Source organism: Vitis vinifera, chromosome 6 (genome assembly GCF_030704535.1).
Source record: "Vitis vinifera cultivar Pinot Noir 40024 chromosome 6, ASM3070453v1".
NCBI classification, from domain to species: domain Eukaryota; kingdom Viridiplantae; phylum Streptophyta; class Magnoliopsida; order Vitales; family Vitaceae; genus Vitis; species Vitis vinifera.
This window is the reverse complement of record NC_081810.1, coordinates 23,520,784-23,545,600: the sequence shown is the minus strand read 5'-3', so window position 1 is coordinate 23,545,600 and position 24,817 is coordinate 23,520,784. Positions and strand designations below refer to the sequence as shown.

Below are 24,817 nucleotides of genomic sequence, written 5' to 3'. Positions count from 1 at the left end.
AAAAGACTTTCTATTTACTCATTTCTTGCCCTATAGACTCACTTATACCTTATGAGTTTTATCCATTTAGTTGCTTGTACGAGATCTTAAATTCTTATAGAATAGATAGATTCTAACTTTGTCTCCATACTGAACATCTACATCACTCATAGCTTCATTGTAATCCATAGGACCGATATCATGTTCCTTTACAATGGCCTCAAAAGACTCTCTCAAATACATGAACCTATCCAAATGTATAACAACCCTCCCACTATGATGAGACTGTTGTATACTAAAATTGCTAGGAATGATAGGTGTAGAAACCTTTGGACCTATAATCCTTTGTGCAAATATGAGTGTATCTTTAAGTTCTCTTCAATTTATATCATGTTTTGCCTTGTTACTCATCATATAACCTTCTTCCAAAAATCAAACATTTATGCTAACAAATACCTTTCTGATTGACCTCTTTGAAATTTAGTACAAACTTCAATTAGAAGCATTAGTTACCATGAGCTTGAGAGAGAATGTTAGAGATATCAATTAGAATGGTTAAGAGTAAGGTTTAGTTAGTTAAAGTTGCATATAGAATAATATATTACAAGTCACAATTAGATTATGTTAGAAATATTTCATGTATTTTAAAAACTTTGCAAACTCAATTAAGCAGTGAGGGAAACCATTTTTTTTAATTGAATTCTTTTTTTCTTTTTTTTCTTTTGTAATAAGTCCAAACAAGTTTCAAGCTTGTAGTAATGCACTTAGATTTATGATTTAGATTGGAACTGTAAACTTAACCATATACTAGTAAATCCTCTAAATAGAGTAAAGTCTTTGCAAAGAAAAACATAAAGGTCCTAATGAAGGAAAAACCAAAACATTCATAGGTTGAAAAGTTATTTAAAACTAAAAGGCTTTCAAATTCATTCCTTCTAACTTACTATTAATGATTTTAGAGATAATGCAATTCAGTGTTTCTTACAACCTTTTAAACTAAAATGGTAAGAAAATTGAAGACAATTAGGGTGCAAACTACTATTCAAATATACTATATATGCATATATCCATTGTCTTGTCTTATTTTTGAGTCAAGCCCCTTCTACCCTAGGATTAAATTTGGCTAAAAGGCATCACATGTGGACCAAGCTAAGTCCTATTACCTATGGCTTAGCCTTGTCCAACACCCTCTTTTTCCTCTCATGCTCTTAATTCTAAGCTCACTAAACCATTATCATTTTTCCACCTATCTCGAGTAAGTCTAACTTGACATCTTATTTGGAACTGACACACAAAGGCTAAAGACTCGCACATATGTCTTAGGCCTAGAAACATATGTCAAACTTAAAGTTATATTCATATTTTCTCATGATCAACAAATCTTTCTTAACAATTCTCATAGTTTTCTTAATGAAAAGAAATTTTATAAATTATATTCAAATTTATATAGTAAAGTTTAATTATATCTAGCATTCAAGGATTTTGAGTTACTTCTTTAGTGAGTTTTAAATTTGAAATGAAAAATATTTAAAAAGATTAGAAAAAATTAGTTTATTGAAATCTTTAATTGTAGTTACATTTTTAAGTAGAAAACTAAGCTACTAGAAATTATAAATTTTCTATATTTTTCGTTATATTTTTTTATCTAAAATATTAAAAAATTTTGACAAAAGAAAATGATATGGCATCTGGCACACTTAGAACGGAGAGTTTTGAAATTGAGTTATGAGGCAGTGGCGCTCATTGTCGTAATCGGTGTCTGTCGTGTCATTACTTTTGCTGACGTGGCGAAACCCTACTGGTTCACCCTATGTGGAAGCCTGAGCAGGGCTATTGCTAACATACGCCCGAAAGCTGCCTCCACCTAACCTCCCACCGTCGTCCCGCGCTGCACATCCTCCGTTTCCTTCTCCTGTTTGTTTCCGGACAAACCGGAGGAAAAGCAGACGAAAAGGAAAGAAAAGAGAAAGAAAATCGAATTCGGCAGTTCCTCTCTCAAGTGTCATTCATGGCGGTCAGGGCAACGATGTCACGGTTCCCAATGGACCCCGATGCCCAAGAAGGCTCGGGACTACCGTGGGGTGTCACGGTCACGCCGTTCGCCACCAAGGATGAGAACGGAAATTCTCCGGTATACGGATCGGACGGCCATCTTCTACCGCGATGCGAGAATTGCTGGGCTTACTTCAATACTTACTGTGAACTCGAACAGTGGGCTTGGAATTGCTCTCTCTGTGGAACCCTCAACGGCCTCACATCTGAGGCCATTACTCGCTACTCTCAACCTCAGTCGTGTGCGGAGATGATGTCGTCATTCATAGATCTCGAATTGCCTGGTAATTTTCGTTTGTCAATGTGTAGGAGTTTGTTTGATTGCTGAGAGTATTGAGGCAAAGCAAAGAAAATAAAAGAAAAATTGAATCTTGTGCTATATGTTCTTATGGTTTATGAAATGGAATTAAAGGATATGAAGCTTGATTGAGTGGAGGATTTTGTTTTCTCGGTTAATCAGAAGTTTAGAATTCAGAAATTTGATTTCTTATCTTTTCCTACCTTTCTCGGCAAGCAAATGGATTTTTTTTTTTTTTTTTTGGGTTTCAGTGTTTCATTGGTCTCTTATGCCATCTGAGATTGGTTTTATCTTCTTTCTTGTAGTGGAAGGATCGGAGGGAGAAGCTATGCAGGCTCGCCCAGTATATGTTGCAGCCATTGATCTATCTTGTAAGATTTTATTGCTACCCTTTTCTGAATTACCTCTAATAAAAGTATGGAGAACTCTCTAGCTTGTGCCCGCAAATGCAACCAGCAATATTCATATATGCAAGAATAAAGTTTTGCTTAAAATGCCAATTTCAAGGGCAGACAAATTTGGATTAAAAAGGTCTGCTGATGTCATGAAAGTTTCAGGTAGAACTGGTGGATAAAGATAGGTTAACAAAGCCTGTCTGGTCAAGTGGTATTGCAGGTTTGCAGGGGATAGAGATAGGCTGTGGAGTGGAGAAAAAATTTGGGGAAATGGAGAAGTGTGACATCCGATGGCTTGATGGATTTGCAGATCTATAAGGAAAGGATGAGAGCTTTTTGTTGGTCTCACATATTATTGTGGGGAGTGGCATAGGGCAAAATTCTGCCTCAATCTTTGTGGAGGCTGCTTTTAGGAATTGTTTCTCCAGTCTTTTTGCCTTAGCAGAGGATAGAGAAGCCTCGGTTGTTGATTTCTGTTGCTTAAATGTTGGAAATGGTACTTGGAACCCAAAGTTCATAAAAGCTGTCATGATTTGGAGCTTGGGGCTGTAGAGAGTTTCTTGGGCCTGATGTATAGCTATTGAATTTGTCCCTTAGAAGGAAGAATTTTTTAATATAGAATGGCCCTGGTAAGGATTGTTTGTAAATAAAGTTCATTTATTTGAAGCTTTCTTCAAGGGTTCACTCCTTTCAGATTATTGTTCATTAGGGGGTTCTTATGTGTCTTAAGGTGTGAATTTTTGTTCGAGAAGCAGTTTGAGAGATGATTCTCATCATTGCTCAACTTATATAAGGGGGTTGCCCATTTGAACTAGTGTTGCTTATGTAGATAGAGCAAGGAGACTATAAATTTTTGATAAGCAAGAGCAAGGAGACACCAAATCATTTTTTTCTTTATTCTTGTATGGCCTAAAATGTGGGGCATTGTTCTTTTCCTTCTTTTATATTGTTTGGGTGCTGTCATTTTTAGTTAAGGATAGGTAATTTGAGGGGAGGTGGAGAAGGAAGGTATGGAAATTTGCTTCTTGGGCTTTGTTTTGGTGCATTTGTAAGGAAAGAGACTAGGGGATTTCTGGGGGCTGCTGTTATGGCCTAGTAGTTTGGCCCTTAGTGTTTATTTATTTATATTTTTGATTTGATTTGATTTGATTTTTGCTTCATGGTGGTGTTCACGCTTCTTGTGTACTAGAGTTGGCCTTGTTTAATGTTTGCCTTTTTTTTTTTTTTTTAATATATATATATATATATATATATATATATATATATATATTATTTTCTTTTAACAAAGAAGAACATTTCACTGAAAAGGAAGACTATGGTACTATGAAAAAATTAATTAAAGGGACAATATTAAAAAAAAAAAAAAAAAAACCAAACAATCAAACAAAGGACTTGAAGAAATTACTCCCTTGCACAGGGTTCAAAATCTTGGCCGAGATTGATATGATTAGGCCAATTTGTGTCCACCTCGACCATGCTTATCATGATACCAATACTGAGTTCAATATTTTGCTGAGTCATGAAATGACTTGGATGACTGTGATGTCAATCAGTAGTTTTGGGTTGATTCGCATGACAACCCTGAAACAACTTGGAGATGATGCTAAGACTGTTTATCCAAGTGACAAAGAAGGTGGTGATGCTAGATAGAATGGCAATGAAGGGGAATAGAAGTTCTATGAAAATGGAGAATATTCAAAGAAGATTTCCATAGTTTGTTTTCTATTTTAATTTGCTAAGTTTTGGTTTGAGTTTGTTAAGTTTCTATTTTAGTTTGTGGTTGGCTTTTTGTATAATTTTCTATTTGTTTCTTTTATTCTTCTTATTATATTAGAAAAATTTATATTTCTTTTAGTTTGTAAATAATATCCTTTCTATAATTTTCTTACTTTTGCAAGAAAAAAAAGGGAATTAGGAAAGCTGTCCTATGAGGGGAAAGGTCATTAAAGTCTACCATTATATAACCATGTAGTTTATCAAATTGGAGATTTAGGATTTTAATAAAATTTTAGATTATGATTCATTCGGGGCTGTGATTGCCTTTTTATTAGATATGATTGCTTAAGAAACCCTAGTTTTGTATTGGAATTGGGAGTCATGGGCTAGATAATGGGTATTGGGTAATTACATCATGATCAACATGAAGAACATTTGTTAATTATATGAAATTAAACGTAATAATGGTTACTTCCCTTCTATTGCACTCCATCAGTTGAACCAAAGAGGACAATGAGGAATTAATCTCCACAACCACTGTTGTCCACCACTCATGAAGCTTGTGTCTCTAGGAAACCTGATCACACCTCAACACTTACTTTTTTTTTTTGATAGGTAACCACACCTCAACAATTATTAATGTCCTTAAAGCGAAATAAATAAGATGACAGGAAATAATATATAAGCTAGAGCAATCATGGTCAAATGGAAACTCCCCATCTTAGAAACTTCAACAAGGTGTATGTTTGTCTACGTGCGAAAACTCAAGTTGAGGCTCCTGTCATTAAGGGATTTCTTGTGCATGCTTTTTCAAGGTCATTTGTGCTAATATGTTTAATATCCCCACTTGAGTTTTCCCCTCCCAAACTCAAGCTGCTGACTTGGTAGTGATTCAGTACAGGGTTAACACGAAAAAGATGGTTTAGTTTAGAAGGAAATTTAAGATACTTGTTTCATGAACATGTCACATGAGAAAATTCTCAGTGTGAAGTTACTCCCATCTTGACAGCTTCATGGACTCACTCCTTCTTGGCTTTAGAGGTCAAATGGGGTTCTTAGGCATGGAAATGTACATGACTGCCTCCATTTGGTATATTTAGAGTGTGATTGTCACCTAGAAGACATTGTCCAACTCAGTTTTCGTGGATGCTTCATAAGCAATTCAGATCAGATGGGTGTTCCTAGAATTTAAAGAACCCATAGTATATTTATTTATTTGTTTTTTTTTTGTATTGTCTAAACTATTAAATTATGGGGCCACCATTAAGGTGGAGTTAAGAGCTGTTTCAATCTCAGGGAAGTGTCTAATCTTGTGTTCCATGGCATCATTGTCAAAGGTGATATTTCTAATATGGGGGTTAGTCAGAAGCTGGAAGCTCTTGGAGACACCAGTCTTTTAGAAAGTTGTTGATATTGCAATGCTCTTTTGCATGGGTGTGAAAACTTGCCAATTTGGCACATACTGCAGTAAAGACAGGATTTTTGACGCTTTAAGACTTCTCTGGCAATTTTTGTCCTCTTCTTTGGTGTATTTGTTTTTTCTTTTTCTTTTGTTTTTGGTTATTTGTTTGTTTGTTTGTTTTGTTGTTGTTGTTTTAGTGTTTGGTTCCTGTCTTCTGGATTGTTTCTTTGTTAAATTTTTCTTTGAGGAGATATCTTTCTCCTTTTTCTCATTCAATCAATTTTGCTTCTGAACTGGGCCTTAAATTCCGCCTAGGCTGCATGATTGAGCCCATTGGAGTCAGGGTGGTGCTGCCTGGCAGGTCCCCATTTCATTTTTCAAAATGGGAGATAGGGATATGATTGTTGAAGCCTTAAAGTTCCAGTAGTCACATCACACCTCAGGTCCCAACACTCCCATTTTTCTTTCTCACATATTTATGTTTTAATTTTCACCAATCCTGAGTGTTGGTCCCTATGTTTTGAAGGGACACGGCTTGAGCCTAAACCCCTTTGCATCCCAACATGTATTGTTGGGTTGATATAATTCTTTTACACAAGAAAAGCTTACAAGGACCACAATGATGCCAAAGGGTGTGATTAACCTCTTGGAATAACTACAGTTTTTGGAAGTCAAAAAATGCTAGGAAGGCCCTACTGAAAAACTACTATCAAAGAGAAAGGTCAACACTCTCCAATTTAATTATTCTGTATTATTTGGTTAATAGGTTATAGTAGTTAGTCTAGAAGAATTTATATTGTATTCTATATCCAAATTAGGTATATGTTCATGGAAAGTCTAAACTGTAATGTTGAATTCTCGAATTAAATTAGATAGTATATTTATCTAACCAGGATTAGGAGTTCTAGTGTAGTTGGACAGTAAGAAATCCATATGGTATAAAAGGGGCCTTTGCTTTGATGGTGCATTTTGTGCATGAGGAGTGAAGAAACAATAGACCATCTTTTTCTACATAGTCCATTGACTTTGAGTGTTTAGCACAGGCTATTCAAATTAGCCAGTTTGGATTGGGTACCTCCTAGACGTATATGTGATATGTTGTCCATTTCATATGGAGGTTTGAGGAGCTCCATTAGAGGTAAAGTCCTATGGAAAATCACTTGTCTCACACTGATATGGATTGTGTGGAGGAAAAGAGAAGCTAGGATTTTTGAGGACCATCAAAGGACTTCAAAGACGCAATGGGATCTAATTCATTTCTATTCATCCTTCCGGGCCTCTTGTTCCACGACATTTAAGGGCATTCCTCTCAATGTAGTTTAACTTGATTGGCATTTATTGTGTAAGTCGTAAGGGGTAGTTTTTGGAGGAGAGGAGAATTGTTTTGATCTCTATTTGAAGTTGTGTTAATCCTCATGGATGGATGAGAGGTTTCATGTTGTATATTCTCATATGGTTCTATATGGATGTATAGGTCTTTTAATTTTTTTTGGAGAAGGTTTAATCTTTCATTTTTTGATCAGTTTTTGTAAATTTGGGGAAGATTCCTCATCCTTCTCATGTACTTGCTTTACCCATTTCTAATACATTTTGTTTTTGATAAAAAAAGTTAGTACCCAGGAGAAAAGAAACACATAGAAAGCAAGGAGAACTTAGATAAGAAATTGTGGTTTTTTCTTCTGAATTTTCTAGTATCCATGCAAGTAAATTAGAAGAGAAATCCCTCTTATGGAAGTTTGGATCACCATTTCATATTTTATAAAAGAATATATAGTTTAGTGAAGGAGATAATTAAAAAATGTTAGAATATTATCAGAAAATTAACCATGACAACTGTATTCTTTCAAACTTATCAATTTATAATGGTAGCTGAAAAAAATAATGGGCATAGGGCTTTTGGTAGACGGGGTTGAGTATATTTATCCTGGTTTAATATAAGGAAATAAACCAGAACTTCAACTTGTTAATTGGTGTTGAAGAGTTTGGATGGGACTTTAGATTGAAACATGTGGTATAGGATTGTATGGGTGATGCAGTACAGAAAATAAAATGCAAGGAGAGTATAATTGAAAGGACCTTCACTCCTAGAAACCTTAGGCTTCACACCTATGTACTCTTTGCATCACACAAAGGAAAAAAATGGCTGCTGAAAATTCATTCATTCATTGATTCCTCCCAAAAGACTAATGAATTACTATATAAGACTTTTCTAGGGACTTATAACTCCTTGGAACTAGACTCGGTAAATGCAACTTGAAAATGACAAACTTGGACTGACTACTGACCACATTAAAGACTATTGGAAAATGACAACAATAATGACTGAAAATGGTAACTTATAACCATTGACTAGGCCCATAACTTAATTTCTGAAAGTGCTTTCTAGGCTGAACCCATATTGACTTATATAAGATCCCAACTAAGCCCATTATCATCTAGAGAGTGCCAAATTAAAGCTTGGACCTTGAAGCCCTCTCCTTTGCGCCTTTGATAAACTTTTAAAGGCGGCTGGCACTTGTCTCCATCAATGGGATTGGGAGCTCAAAACAATGTTCATATCTAGAATCTACCTTCTTTTTGCCATTCCCCTCCACTCTCTACTTCCCTAGTAAGTTGTGCACAACTTATATCTTTATTTATCTGTAATTTGAACCAATTAATAATTTTTCCCCTTAATTGGTAGTTCAATAGTGTCTTTTTTTTTTTTTAAATTATATGGTACATTAACTTCCTTTTATCTATGTCAAAATTTCTGTTGAGCCTATTGTTATATTTCCCTCATGTCCTTTATTTCATAATAATATTTTTATTAATGCATTTTTTTCCCTGCATGACACAAGATGAATACTGACAGGTGGGCATTTTCCTTCTTTTTCTTAAATTTATCTGCAGCTTCAGAAGAGTTTTTGGAACTCATTAAAAGTTCTCTATTAGCAGCATTGGAAGGTAGTTTATTTATATATTAAGATGGTTCTCAGTTTCTTTCATGCACAAAGTTTCCATTTCGAAAACTTAACTTTTTTCTTTTATTCTTACAGCTCTCGGGCCTGGAGCACTGTTTGGGCTTGCTACATTTAGCCACAAAATAGGGTTGTATGATGTTCAAGGGCCTGTACCAGTTGTAAAGAATGTTTTCGTCCCTGCAGATTCAGATGCAAGCCTGCCTATTGAGCTTGAAGATGTTATGCCTTTGTTGTCATTTTTGGCTCCGGTGTGTTACTGATGTCCGTCACTTTATTTTGTCTCCTTGGGAGTTCTTTCTTCAGTTAGTGACTAGGAAGTTGTCTGATCAGTCAATATCCATAATTTCTTATTTGTATTAGTAATATTGATTAAGCCCTAAATAATCAGCAATGCTTTTACAGGTGGAAACTTGTAAGGACCGTATTGCATCTGCACTTGAAACACTAAAACCAACTACTTCATGGGAAAGAACCTCAGCTGCAGGTCAAGGACTAGATGGCATTTTGTTGGGTGGCCGAGGTTTTGGAGTGGCAATGGAAGCCCTTTTTAATTACCTTGGTTCAGAATATGGAAGTACATTTGCCTTAGGTGTGATAATGTTCAAAGCTCATCACCCTATTTGTGCTCAGTTCTTGTGCAATTAATGGCTCCGCTTTAACTCTTAAATTTCATTTTTTCACTTTTTCACTTTTGTTATTTTTTGTACACTTTCTAAGGACATTCTACATGTTATTTTCATTGAAAATAAGTGCAGCTAGGGTCTTTGCCTTTTTGTCTGGTCCTCCTGACTATGGAGCTGGCCAACTAGATACAAGACGGTATGGTGAGCAATATGCTAGTAAAGGTGAGGATGCAGATCGAGCTTTGCTTCCTGAGCAGACACCATTCTACAAAGATCTGGTAATTGTGATCTGAATTATTATTTATTTTTTCTTTAGTTGGATGTTTTTGTAGAACATAAACATTGACACATATTTCACAGGCTGCTGTCGCTGTTCAAGCAGGTGTTTGTGTGGATATATTTGCTGTTACAAACGAGTATACGGATTTGGCATCCCTAAAATTTCTTAGTATTGAAAGTGGAGGTTCACTTTTTTTGTATTCCAATACTGATGATTCCACACTCCCTCAGGACATGTAAGTATTAAATGTCTTAGAAATTAGCCTGCTATAATTATTCATAGTTTCTTTAATATGGATACATTTATAATCTACATTAGAGATAGTATACATGCTTTCTTTTCAATCAGAAACAGGCTTCATTTCATAAAAAAATTGAATGAAAATGCTAAAAAAAAGGATATGCTAAGCTTGAAATAGGGAATTATAAACTTAGACTAAAAACTGTACAAAAATTCACTGATTGTGTTTTGCTTTGTGTAGTTAGTCAGGTCTCTTTTACTAAACAAATTCAGTGGTTTTTTTGGTGTTGTTTAGCTTTAAGTGGTTTAAAATTTGTGTTATCTACTTCAGAAGTGGGATCTATAATTTTTTTTCACTTTTCAATGATTAGTTCTTTATCAAACACCTCCTAAGTTAGATACCCTTGTTTGGCCAAAGTATTCTAGATGATATACATGTCTTTGTGGTACAACTAATCGAATGGCTTAATCTTACTTAGAGAAAAAAATATTTTATTTATGAGAGTGATATAAAGTAATTCTTATCTAATATTTTAATGATATTATCCTTGCAAATGTTAATGTCGTGAATGATCTTTTTATAGGTATCGCATGCTAAGTCGACCATATGCTTTTGGTTGTATATTGCGATTAAGGACGTCTTCTGAATTCAGACCTGGAAATTCTGTGAGTGATCATATCATGTCCTTTAAGATTGTCATAGCTGTGTTACACTTTGTTTATTTTACATTTACACTTACATTAAATTTTTGCAGTATGGTCATTTCTTCCCAGATCCACAGTACGAAAATGTGCAACACATTATTTGTTGTGATTCTTATGTCACATATGCCTACGATTTTGATTTTGCCAACACTACTGGGTTTTCCAGGTATAAATATGTTTCTGTCAAAGATCAATCCTATTATCTTTCTCTAGCCAAATGTAATTAAGTACTAAATGACTATTGTAGGATCAATTTGTTGCATTTTTTGTTAGCTTAGCAAACAACCATTGAATCCATAGGAATAATTCTGACAAGGACACCAATGAACCTTTTTAGTGATCCAAAGAATTTTGTCCTATAACGTATCAACTGGTTTCTATTTTTTCAAGGATCCTACTTTTCTTTCCAATTTAAATCAGTCACATGGTGGCTGGCATACCACAATGGAACAACACCCTATTCTTGGTCCTCTCATCAAACCCTTGGATGAACATAACTATCGTATCTTAGATCTCTTTTTGAGCCATCCAAGAAATGCTTGCCGAAGAGAAGAGTTTCTGCCAAAGCTTATAAGAGAACAATGAAGAAAAGGTAGTTTGCAATTGCTCCAGTCACTATGCAAAACAAATGTCCATTAGGATAGATAGGTTTGTAAGGTCCCATGATTTGGAGCATGCCCTTTATTCCCACTAAGAATGATGCAACAATCACCACTTGGTTGACGCCCAGATTCAGCATTACCAAATAGGATTTAGTCTAATTCACACTCATTTCCATCCATTATGTAATTTTGTGGAGTCATCCCTTTACATACAATATATCTTGAATCTGTTCATATGGTACCTTTTGATGGATTCTCTTTGTTTCACTAGAATTTTCATTTTTTTTCTTTCATTTTGATGCTTTTCTGCCATTTTTTAATTGTCAATGATGAATTCCTCAATTGTTTTCCATATGCACTTCTTGTGTGATGTATGGCACTACTGCTGTATGATTTGATTTCAATAATTTGTTGAGGAATTGTAACTTTATAGATGTCGTCCTTTTGCAGACATACATCAGAACCTCCCATGTTACAGATTGCATTTCAATACACTGTTGTTGTGCCCCCTGATGAACTTTCAACTCCAGGATCAGTTTCTGCAAGTAGGTATGGTTAATCCTACAGTCATGATCAATAATTTGGTTGACTTGGTGGTGAACTTATTTTATAGTGAATGAACTTATCATCTAATTTATTTATTATTACAATTTTTTATTTTATTTTATTTTATCATGAAAGTGATGTTACTTTGAACTACTGACCAGTTGTTGGCAGAAATTAATTCCAAGTTTTGTTTGTAGAAATCTGAATGATGCCTGCTTTCTGTTGCTGTATGCTAACAGTAAATTCGGAGACATTGCACATTGTGCCTTTGCACTGGAATTTATTATAGTTACGGAAGTGCCTGCTTGGAAAGTGATTATTAAATCACTTTTTGAGATTAGTAGACATGCTTCAGATGTTATGGTGAAGCCATGAAACTTGAGGAGTCTGATTCAACATGTCAACCTGATGCTGGCCATCATCTTATGATTAAACTTGAAAAAATAGTGACTGGTTGTCTCTTTATATTTTTATAGTGTGAATCCTGTGCATCAGGTCGTGGTTTCAGTTGCCAGCCACCAACCAAGGAGGCAACAGACTATTGATGCTCTTTGAGCATATTGAAACTAATGCAAAGGGCAGGTTCTTAGGTCTCTAACTGTAGTTGATAAAAATGGTGATTAACTCAGATCTCAAAATGGAAGAAAGCAGGGTCATAGATTTAGATTCCAAAAGCAATACTACACAAACATTTTAAAACATGTAAGATACTTGTTTTAGACATGAGGTGATACGGCTATGAACTTACGATATATATTTCTGCATGCATACTCCATACTTGGTGGTACACTGACGACAAGGGGACATTATAGCTTGTTAGAAGTTTCCTAGAGTGCTTTCTTAAATTGTTTCTTTGTTTCATGAATATGTTAAGATAACAGGAGTGCTCTTGCTAAAATTTTGTAGTGCAAAAGAATTTACTTGGCGTCCCCTCTTTGATGAGTTATGAAAGATTCTAAGATGCGGGACTAAGGAAAATTGCCTGCAGTGTATATCTATGTGGAGTCTTCATCCTCTTAGGTCGATTAAATTCAATTTTGACGATTGCCCTTTTAAGAGTCCAGGTTGGATGAATGCAGGTTATTTATTGTGGCAACTTGGGTGAAGTTAAATTGGCTTTCTCTAAGCCAAAGGGGTTTTGGGAATGATATCTAGCTTGAAACTCTTTGCACTTCTTGAGGCACTGCTGTTTGTCCTCCCATTGATTAGAGAACAAGGAATGATCAAGTGAACTAAAAATTGGTCCCCATGGATACTTCTAGTGGGCACTCTCCTTCACCAATACAAGGTGCCAATTTTGAGTTTTGGGTATACATGATACATGGTTGGGGGAGGAGGCATGCATCTGTGGTTTTCTCAGTCTTGTGATGCAGGGTTAGAAGGTTGACCATTGAGGGTCATAATTTTTTCACTGGTTGGATGAAGATCAGGAGGTTAGAAGACTGGTATTTAGATTGTCAACTTGAAATCTGTTGGTGTGGAGGACAAAGCCAGTCTTGAAAGATTCTGGAGATATCTGGGTGGTGCTTCCTGATGGCTTAATGATGTAGGATAACCCTAGAATGGTTGTTTACAATCAAATAGGCAGGTTAAGGTTTCAAGCTTTTACGGTTAAGGAGAGAAACAAGGAAGAAAAATTTATGGCAATGGAGAAATGTAAAATAAAATATAAGAAAAGAAAGATAAAGAACAAGAGACAGAACCTTAGAACCATAGAAGACCTTCTAGGAATCTTACCTATAAGAAAATCAGTAGGGTCACAGCATTGAGAACTATAGCAAGGTGTGCAAAGAAAAACTTAATATTATTGGTTATCAATATATAATCCCATTTGATGTCAATTAGGCTTATCTAGGGATAATCAATATTAAAACTGTAACACCTTTGTCTTGGGGTTTTTTTAGTGGTCTAGGGATTCTTTATGGGAAGGAAACTCTTTTTTCTCTTTTCTGGATTTCATGGAAGGTTAGTGATGACATGAGGCTATAGTCAGAGTTTTTTTGGCTCCTTTTCTTTCATTTTTTATTTTTTTATTTTTTTCAGTCATTCCTTAGATGTTCCTTTTATCCCTTCCTTTTTCTAGTGCTTTTTAATAGATTTGTCAATAGAAAGAAAAAAGAAATGTATATGTTTCCCTTTGAAATTATCCTTTCAAGAAATGCCAAATTAACACACACACACACACAAAAGCTACTCAATTGGAAGACACTTCTGCTCAGGAATGACAGGTTGCACCTATCGCGCACACACACACACAGACATGAGCAACCCCATTGTCAGCTCAGGAATGAGATCACACTAGCATGAGCAGCTCAACTGGCAGACACTCCTGCTCAGGAATGAGATCACACAAGCATGAGCAGCTCAACTGGCAGACGCTCTTGCACACACAAGCCAGAGTTTTCAACTTGTAAAATGTATCATGTGTGAGTCAGGGCCCTAGTCTGACCAAAGACAATTCGATGCAGATAGTATCCTTCCTTAAGGCATACACCTTTATATCATTTTCACAATCTTGGTACATGTCCTTTAACTTATTCCCTTGTCTCGAGAACTTTCAAATTGCATCAGTCCCTTTTTGATGGTGCATCTATGACCTTCCTTTTTAAGATGCCTGCCAAATTGATTGATAAAGTCTGTTGGTGATTGTACCAGAAACCTAGTTTCAGTTCTAAGCTTGGGTTTGTGTAACCTTATCTTCATGCCCACTATAAATGAACCAACTATTACAGTTTGACCATTTCATTCGATTAGTTACTGGAGTTACTCTTTGATTTCTAAGGATTAGCCTATTTGCAGTTCTTTTTCCTAGTTATTTTTCATTTTAGAATTTGCCACACAAAAAATTAATTTATTGTAGTTTCTCAATGTTTTATCCTTAGTTTTAATGAATATTGTCTACTACATGATTCTAAAGAAATTATGTTGGTATATACATTTACTTAACATTTTCACCTATAAAAAAAAATGTTGGTATATAGGAAATTCTTAATGAACTTTCTAGCCTACCACTACTGTTGGTTCTTGTTTTCCTGATATCTGGAAGATAACATGCAATTGCATCATGCTACTAATGCTTGTTTGATGTTTTATACCTTTATGTGCTATTATCTTTAGCCTAGGTTGTGTTGATTCGGGAAAGTTGTTTACGTAATTTTTCTTATGAATGTGTTTTTCAAAGTTTAGATTGTTGAATTTTGTCTCTAGTTTTCTAGTGCATAGGCACTACATCACTTGGTCTTCCCAGTTCCTCCCCCCACCCTAACCTTCTTTTTAAATTTCCATCTAGACAGCTACTTCAATGAATTCGCTAACTATTCAGATTTGCTTTAAAAGGATTGGGTTTAAGTTGATATAATGAATGATTATGCAGATCCAAGCATTGTCTGAAACGGCGACTGAGAATTCGGACATTGCAATATTTATCTGCTCAAAATAGCAGTGAACTTTATGACAGTGTTGATCCTGAAGTGGTTCTATCAGTGCTTGTTCACAAGGTTATTTTCTTTTCTCTCCTTCTTGCTTGATGTTATTCCTTATTTTCCTTACTGGTATTGTGGCACTCTCATTTTGCACCATGTAAACAAGGAAGCTCATTCCCAAGTTCCTGTTTGTTTTGTGACCTCTCTAATATAATGGCTGGTAGAAACAAGCAGTGTTAGATATGTTGGGAGTTCTCAATGAGAATGATCCCATCATAAAGTATATTAACCTTATACAATTGCTTAGTAAAATTGATTATTCATTCATTAGACAGTGGCAACACCCTTTTTGCTGTCTCCCCCAATTTCACCAGAAAACTCTCTCCTCGAATTCTCTTCCATTTCTTAAACTCTCAAGTTCTCTCCTAATAAAATCCCAAGAGATCTCCTATGATCAGCTCATCTTCCATATCAGACTCGATCTCCTACCTGCCCTTATCCATCACAGCTGCACATGACAGCTGATGAAGCAGCATCTTCCTTGGATGCAGTCATTATGGATGATACCCCACTTCTCATCCTGGTGCTTGCTGGGTGCCAATTATGGAGATGAAGTCATGCTATTGGAGTGCATGTTATATTTATGAAAGAAATATATATTTTTAGGAGCAATTGCCATCATATTCAGTAGGATATCAATGGTCAGACAATTAAACTTGTTTGATGATGGCAGAATTTCACTATATGGAAGCTCTTGAAAGAAGAGGTTTTGGCCTTTAAACAGGAGAATGTTGTGTCGAAATCCTGTATTTCCCCCCCTAATATATTTATTTTCATTTTACTTATTTATTTGTTTTATTTAATTAATTTTTCTTTTCCTTTAATTTCCTTCTGAAAACCAAAGAAAGGAAAATTTTGGATTTTCTTTTTCTTGCCTTTTTTCCCCTTAACTTTAGGTTTTTTCCCCTCTGTCAGTTTCCAAGGAACCATCATGGCCTGAGCATTTTTCAGGCAATCAAGACACTCTTCATAACATTTCTCCTAGAAGAGTTGAATAAAAAGTGCATCAGCCAGCTGGGACAATAAGTTACTCTTTTCTGAGGAATCCACTAGTTCCCTGGCAGTTTTCTCATTTCAAAATTGAATTTGTACCCTGATTTGGGTGAGCTCCTTGCTCTGATGGAAGCTTGGGTGGTTAACTTAAATCCTGGCCAAATAAAAAATTGTGAAAATGCATTAGGCAAAGCTTAGATGGTTATGTGGAGAAACCACACCATCCAAAATCTTGAATGTAGTATGTTTATTGGCTTTTGGGTTGTCCTGTTGGATTCCAGTTCCTTACTAAAATATCACATAATTTACAAAACCACAAACACCAAGATAGGTTGCTCTTTCATATTACATTGCATTCTCACTACTTGTTGATTTTGCATGTGGTTCTACAGGTTATATTAGCTTCTCTGGAGCAAGGAGTTCGGGAGGGAAGGATGTTGCTTCATGATTGGCTTGTAATCCTCATAGCTCAGTACAATGATGCTTATAAACTTCTTCAATACAGGAATGGAAGCTCAACAACTGCTCATGTTGATGTGGCTTTCTCACAATGTCCACAACTGCAGCCTCTACCTCGCTTAGTATTTGCTTTGCTTCGAAATCCTCTTCTTCGCTTCCATGAAGAAGGTGTACACCCTGACTACAGGATCTACCTGCAGTGCCTTTTCAGGTATTTGGTGATCATGTTTGAATGGTTATGCCTGGGAATTATAATGCAGTGTTTTTAGGTAATTAAAAAAATGTTATGCATTGAATCATTTGCCAAAGTTAGATTAGAATATGAAGTCGTGGATAAGTTAGGAAGCAATATGAGACAAGGATGGGGATTTGTGAGAAAACATAAGATCATAAAACCCAAGTGGTTTTGCTCATTCTGGTATGTTATCATGCTGGCACACCTGCTTGTGATGGAACATTGATTCACTATACCACTATATGGGGTATTCAAATTCTAATTTCTATTTAATTTTCCATCCCACTTATTTATGGAAAATTTGGAGATCAACATAATTTTTTTTATTCATCACTTCTCCATGGCAGGCTGAACCAAGTACTGGGCAACTTGACCTGTTCTTGGGGTCAATATTGTTCATAGATCTCAGTGCCAGCCCAATCCAACCCACTCCCCAAGTCATCTTGTCATTAATTAGTGTAAATTGGAATTTTATCTTAAAATTAGTAATTTTCTTTGGCACTCATTTTTTTTGTTCCATCTTTCCTTTGTTAGAATGCAATATTATTGTAGGACGCTTAATCCTTCTCTTCTATGATGGATGTTTTGATGCAGTGCATTGGAACCAAGTTCCCTTCACCGTGCAGTATATCCAGTACTGACATCATATTCTGCTCCTGATAAACAAGCATATCCACGCCACTCATTGAGTCGTGCTGCCCTGATAACCAGTGGTAGCCCAATATTTTTCCTCGATGCATTCACAACTCTAATTGTGTTTTATTCTTCAACAGCAGACCCTATACTTCCTTACCCCCCACCTCATGATTGTAAGTTGATTTTAATTGTTGCTGCCTCCATAGAACCAATATAGTTTTCAAAACTGGGACAGAATTTGATTTTGTCTAAATGTCTTCTACTACAGGTTTATTGCGCACTACAATCAACAAATTGAAGCAAGAGAGAAGTATCACTCCAAAGCTTCTATTTATCCGGGGAGGGCAGGATGATGCTACAGCATTTGAGAACTATCTTATTGAGGAACAGGATGTTGAGGGAAGTGGTCTCACTAGTGTCATGGGTTTTGTTTCCTTTCTGGAGGATATTACCCGCAGCGTCTTGGAGTACATGAAATAACAGAAAGAAAACCTGTACCTGGATCTCAACTGGGAGCAACTTACAGGCTACAGGAGGGTGCAACTAGACATTCATCAAGGATGCTTGAATCAGTGAAGTACTGGGCAGAGTTTTGATATGAACTACTTGTATTTGTTGTTTCAAACTGTTTCAGGCAAATCAAGACTGAGAAGTTCCATACTAATGCAGGAATACCCAGTTTCTTTTGTTGCAGGTTGTCCCTAGTACAAATTATGTAGATCTTAGTGAGTGGCACATACAGTTTTTGTACTTATATAGCCGCCAGTGTTTCTGATTACAACCTCAAAATATAGGTGACTCCAATTGCGCTAGCACTAGTTGCTTTCCGTTAGTTCCTCTGTTTTTCCATATTGTGAGGAATTCATCATTCTGCCAAAAACCAAAATAATTTATTTGTTCATAGTTGAGTTATATTGATAGTAAGACTCGGAATGTTCTGAAATTGGAATCCTAGGGCTCATTGCTCTGTATTCAAGTTTATTGTTTCGTACCTGGATATGAGCCTTTTCTTCTTGATTGATTTGGTACATGATCAGTAGCTAAAGATAGACTTCCGTCCAGGGATGGGTAAAAAGGCCGACAAACCATTCAAGCCGAAGAAATCAAATCGAACTGAACAGATTCTGAAGGGCCAAAAATGAAAAAATCACCCCACCAAAGCTATCAAATTTGGATGGGTGGAAATCACCATATGAAAACTTCCAAAAGCTATCAAAATCATGGTCACTGAATTCAAAGGCTAAAACCTTATTCCCATGCGTGAAAAAGAAATAGAATCTTATCAAGGAAACTTCATAAAGGAGTACAAATGAGAGCTATAAAGGCTAATTTGCCAATTTCCTTCATGTATCCGACAAAGAGATGAATAAAAAATTTAGAGTCCATTTGGGAGTGATTCTATAAAACGTTTATAGTATTTCTAATATTTGAATGATAAAAATTTTCAAGTATTAGAAATACTAAAAGCGTTTCCTAAAATTATTACCAAATGGACTCTTAATCATTTATAAGAAATTTATCATCTTCATTAGCATTCTCTGTGGAAGCAGAGAATAGAATGCCAAAAACATATTTTATATATACTTATTTTTAATTTGGATCTATTCAATGATTTAAAAGAAACCTTGATATATGTATAAATATTTTTTTATTAAAATATTGATAATTTTAATCATTAATTTATATTGATATTTTATTTAATTATTATATAAAAGACATGATAATTAAAATTAATTAAGATATGTATATTTAAGAATACTATATATAATGTGTATTATGTAATATATATAAACATGTCTGACTAGTATCATTTGAACATAGGTTGGGTGGCATGCCCACCCCTTTAAAGCTAGAAATTAAACAACATCCAAAATGGGTATTTAAGGGGAGCAGCAGCCATAATGAGAGTGGGTTGGTGGTATGGAGTGTGCAAGGTTTGAAATATTGGTAAATACGGATATATCGATACTTGAATTTTACATATATATTGGAAATATTAGAGAAATATCGGTGAATATTTTAACAAAATTATAAATAAAACAGAAATGGTTCGAAATTCTTGAAAATGCTTAAAAAACTAAAAAAAAGAAGATAAAATAAGTAAGAATACACATATTAAAATTATTTTGTAAGTGTAATTAATATAAGATAATATTTATCAAATTTTTATAAAAAATTAGCTTAAATTATTTTAATATATTTATATTCATTTATTTTAATTTTTTTTTTTAAAAATACTTTTATTAAAACATGTTTTATTACATTTTAAATAAAAAATTAAATCGATTTATATAAAATATTTTATTTGAGATTTAATTTCTAAAATTTTATTACAGTGACAACTTTTTCTATTATCATTAATTTATTTAAATAATTAAAATTATTAACAATTTATCTTATCAAATTAATTTTAATTTATAAAATATTAAGACTTCATTATTTTTTTATATTGTATCCATTTTTTTTAATTAAAGTTATATTTAATATTTTAAAATACAAACATTTAAAATTAAAAGTATAAATAAAAAAATTAAGAGTGAAGTGATAATAATTTTTTAAAATAAGATTAATGAGATAAATATGAAAAGTAGTTAAAAACATGGTTTTAAAAATCAGATTAGTCCGATTGTCGACAGGTCACGGTTCCGATCCAGTCCGACCAATTGGAACGGAAAGCAATCAAACCAGAATTGAACCGTTTGAACCGGCGACCTGACGGGCGAATCGGACAAATTGGCCGGTTCTCTCCGGACCCAGCAGTTCATTTTCCTTCCCCCTTCCCCATGCGGTTGGTACCCCCATTGTCACCTTGAGTGTCGTCCGGCCGACAACGGTACCTCCACTGTCGCCTGGAGCATCATCCCTTCAGCAGCACCCCGGTGCTGGGAACCCCATCCCACCCCCCGTCGCGCACTGAAAAGCCTTCCCAACCTCGGTAGCACCCAACGCAAATCCTGTCATCCTATCGGCAGCACCCAACGCCACCTCCCAACCTCGCCCCCAAAACGCTGCAAATCCCTCTTCCCCCTGCAATGGCAAAGAACCCTCCCACAACTCTAGAAGTTCAAAACGTTGCAAATCCCTATTGCCAACCCCCCGCCTGCAAAGCCCCATCACCCCCCACCCCTGGAAAGCTCTCCCCTCTCTCTCTCTCCATCCTCTCCCCTAATTGGAAAAGCCTTGCCTTCCATTTTAGTTTTTTAAAATTTAATTTTGATGTTTTATATTTAATTTTTTATTGATTATAATTGTTGTGATGTTTTATATTGATATTTTAATTTATTGAAATTATTGGGTTGATTGACAACTATAGGCAAAAAATTTTGTGAAAAAAATCAACAAACATAATAAATATTGTCAAAATTTAGATAGAATTTATTATTTTTATTTATTAATTTTTTTTAAAATTTTAATAATATATAAAAATATATATAAATGATGTCACCGGTTCGACCGCCTGTCCGACCAGTGAACCGGTAACTTTTCTGGTTCAATGATCGATCTAGTTCTGAAAACATTGGTTAAAAATAAAAGGATAATATAAAATAAAATAATAATATAAATTTAAAATAAAAGATAAATTTAAAATGAATAATTATATATATATATATATATATATATATATATATATATATATTTATTTATTTATTTATTTATTTAATTATTCATTTTTAATTTTTTAACAAAGTTTTTTTTAAAATTTTTTTATTATAGCTCATCGATGATTTTTTGATATTGCCCTGCCCACACACGTTTCGCTCCCATGCTCGATTTCATCGAAATTTTGTCAATATGTTGACGATTTTTTCAATTCTCAAACTCTCCAACTCTCCAACTCTCCTGGTTGATTGTCTTTGGACCATCGTTTATAACCTATTTTTCATTGAAATTATGGCAAAAAAAAACTGAATTTTCAAACCTTAGGAGTGTGCAACGTGGCCAAACAACTCTTGAAAAAGAATTTAGTCAAAATTGAAGATGGGGCTTTTTGGAAAAAAATTAAAAGTCAAAATTGATGGTGAGACGTAGATTTATCTGCACAGAACTTGAAATATTGGGGAAATATCATGAGCTTTGACCCAAAATGCCACATTTTTTAAAAAAAATTCCATAAAGTAAACCGAATTTGAAAATAATGCCCAATCTAGCGTGTATGTGCCACGTAGATTGCCACATCATAAAACTGTAGTCACCAATTACAATTTTGAATTTTTTTAAATCAATCAAAACCATAGTTGGTAACTACGGTTTTGAATCCTTTATCATTTTCCATTCCTTTCCCAGTTAGGTTTCTTACCTTTAGGGTTTCGTCCTTCCTATTGCATCCTTGGCTCAAATTCAAAATTTGGAAGTCATTGATAAGGTAAGATTTATGAGTTTTTCAGTTTTTGTAATTTTTAATTTTTTTTTGTAAAACTGTTTGGTTTTCACGTTGTTGTTGTAAATGTGTTTGGTTTCTGTTTGGTAAAGATGTGTTTGATTTTTTTATATTTTATTTTGATTGTGAGCTTAGAAGAAAGAAAAATGTTTTTTTGGTAAAGAAAACGGATATGGAATGGGGGGCCAGTATGAATTTTTTTTGTTAAAGATACCAAAAATGGAGGGGACCACTGTAAAAAAACTCCAAAAATGAACGGGACGAGCTGTGTTTTTTGTTATAGGAATAGAAAAAATGGGAGTACTCCACTTGTCAAGGGCCATATTTATCTTAAGCTAGGAGATTGAAGGTGTGGAGTCGGTTTCTACATCATTCTCCAAATTCTGGGAATGTTTGGTCGTCTAGAAAATAGAGGAAAGTAAAAAAATAGTCCCAAGATGACAAATCCTCAAATAAAAAAATGCTGCTGGAAGAAACTAGAGATTCCCTTCCTCACACCATACTGACTATTTCAATTTGACCCATCCACGAAGGAAATTCTTAAATAAATTAGCAACCAATTTGACCCCTTTATGAAGGCAATTGTTTTCAGATAAGCCCCATTTGAACTCTGCCATTTGCTTCCTGCTCTAATATGTGAGGAAGAATATCTAAGAATGTGATATAAGTGAAAATAGGACTGTGCCCAAATAAATTTCACAAATATTCAGTAGTAGTTTCATTCTCAATGCCTTTTTTCCCAAGGTAGACTAGAACTCATTTTCTATCATCTTTTATGAATTTTGCATCCTCTATCCTACATAACAATGTATTTTCTTTGAGCGAGCTTTGTGTTAACACGGGATCAGAGGTATTCTACTATTACAATGGCTAGAAAAACACTAACAATATGATTGTTGAACTACCAGTAGATACTATGAACTTTGATAGCAAATATATTGGAACAAACACACAGAGAACAACATTATATCATATAGTACAATAGGGTAATTTTATTGTCCTTTATACCACTACTCCCACCCCCACACCAGAAACATTGATAAAAAGAAAAAAGAAAAATCTAACATACTAGTCATTGATAACTTGGCAATTGTGATTGCTCATCTTCATGAATCCTTGAACTCTCAAGCATTGTCTTTTTTCTCTTTTTGGTTGCGGTTGAGTCTGCAGATAAGAGCAACCGGTTTTGCATCAAATCTAGTAAACGTGATTGCAAGTGCTTGCTCATCTCCATGACGTGCTTTGTCATTCTTGTAGTCCACATCCGGTTTTCTATACTTGTCTCTAGTTTCATTTGTATTGCTCCTGGTGTACATTCTTACCGCCAAATTCATTAGGATTGTTAAATTCATACAAATACATGACTTTCCAATATGATTATATTTCCTTCTTATTTGCTTAGTATATATTATGGGCCATATCCTAATAGTTTTAGCTTAATATGGTATCAGAGCTATGATTGATATAGATATCAAGTTTAGAGAAATACCTCTAGATTGAGAATCTTCTGGTTTAGTGAAATTGTGCTTTGGAACCCAATAGTAGGGAGGTGAACTCTATGGGAACAACATGAAGGTAGGAGAGTGATCATTCCCATGGATGAGTTGTCTGGCTGAGGATACTTGTCAAGCAAAGAAACATGGAAATAATTAGAGAATCGCTGATGGTTTGTCACAGAAAGTAGTGACGACTTTGGGATCACTACCATATTAGTAATAGCCCTTGCTTAGAGACGAAAACGACGTTCTTAATTAATTACAATTATAAAAGATGAAGTGCATATAGATGGAAAACTAAACTGTAAAAGGTAAAGAACTCCATTTGGTTGCTGAGAAAAATAGAGGAGAGGAAGAAATATACATTAGTTTTCAGTTTTTCTTTTTGTATCCTCTAACTTCTTAGCATCCAAACAGAAGATTAGAAAATGGAGTATTGAATCCTTCTAAGAAATAGAAAGATAGAACCTGCAAACCAGAAATGAAGATTATGGTCACCTTTTGGATGATTGAATCTTCTGATGATAACCCCACTGGCAACATCCCAGAGGTGGGCAGTGCAGTCCCTAGACACTGACACTGGACCCAATCTACTAAAGACCAATGTAGTTATTGACCTACTGCATTGCCAAGTGAAAAAATTGTCAGTTGAAAATTTGTGTATGCCTATTAATACTATTAACATTCTGCCTGTGATAATAAACCATTCTCTAACAAATATCGATAAACTTAAACCACCATACAATACTTGTGTCCATTTAGCACTATCGGTCGATCCTTTGGAACATCAAATGGACCCCCCTCCAGCCCAGTGTCAAGCATGCTAACCAAAATTCTCCCATCTACGCTTCTAGAGAACAAGAGCTGCTTCACTGGATCAAGAACAATAGTAGTTATTGCTGTTGGAAAAACTCGGGTTCGTAGAAGCCTTCCTTTGACTAGGTCTCAAACCTAGAACATATAGGAGAATGTCGTTCAGTAAAAGATGTTTGTTATTTGATAATGTTGAAAACATTAGTAATGCCATTTCAAGTGACTGGACCCCATGGGAGAAAACTAATATTGGAAACTTAGGTGAAGAGTTCATGGTTGACCAAGTTTTTAATTCAAAAGCAAATTTACAACATGCTGCGAAGTTGTACTCTATTAGTGCACACCAAGAGTACGTTGTTGTTTCATCAACTACAAAGTTGTTAGTCTTAAGATGCAAGAAGACTAAACAATCTTAATGTCCATGGAAACTTTGTGCTATGGTTGTAAAAGGTACAACTTCATTTGCAATCAATAAATACAATGGTCTGCACAAATGTGTAAATCCTTACTTAAATTGGGACCAT

At 34.9% G+C, this 24,817-nt stretch overlaps 1 protein-coding gene across 1 annotated transcript; it reads left to right on the top strand.

Moving 5' to 3' along the window:
• Positions 1-1,569: 1,569 nt before the first annotated feature.
• On the top strand, positions 1,570-18,507 carry LOC100245064 (protein transport protein SEC23 D). Its single transcript, XM_002275256.4, has 14 exons — positions 1,570-2,315; positions 2,635-2,700; positions 8,735-8,788; positions 8,881-9,053; positions 9,208-9,394; positions 9,561-9,706; positions 9,789-9,943; positions 10,533-10,614; positions 10,704-10,819; positions 11,706-11,804; positions 15,175-15,298; positions 16,669-16,946; positions 17,565-17,779; positions 17,875-18,507. Exons 1-14 carry the CDS (start codon positions 1,988-1,990, stop codon positions 18,084-18,086), a joined length of 2,235 nt encoding a protein of 744 aa, XP_002275292.1. The 5' UTR covers positions 1,570-1,987; the 3' UTR covers positions 18,087-18,507.
• Positions 18,508-24,817: the final 6,310 nt, after the last annotated feature.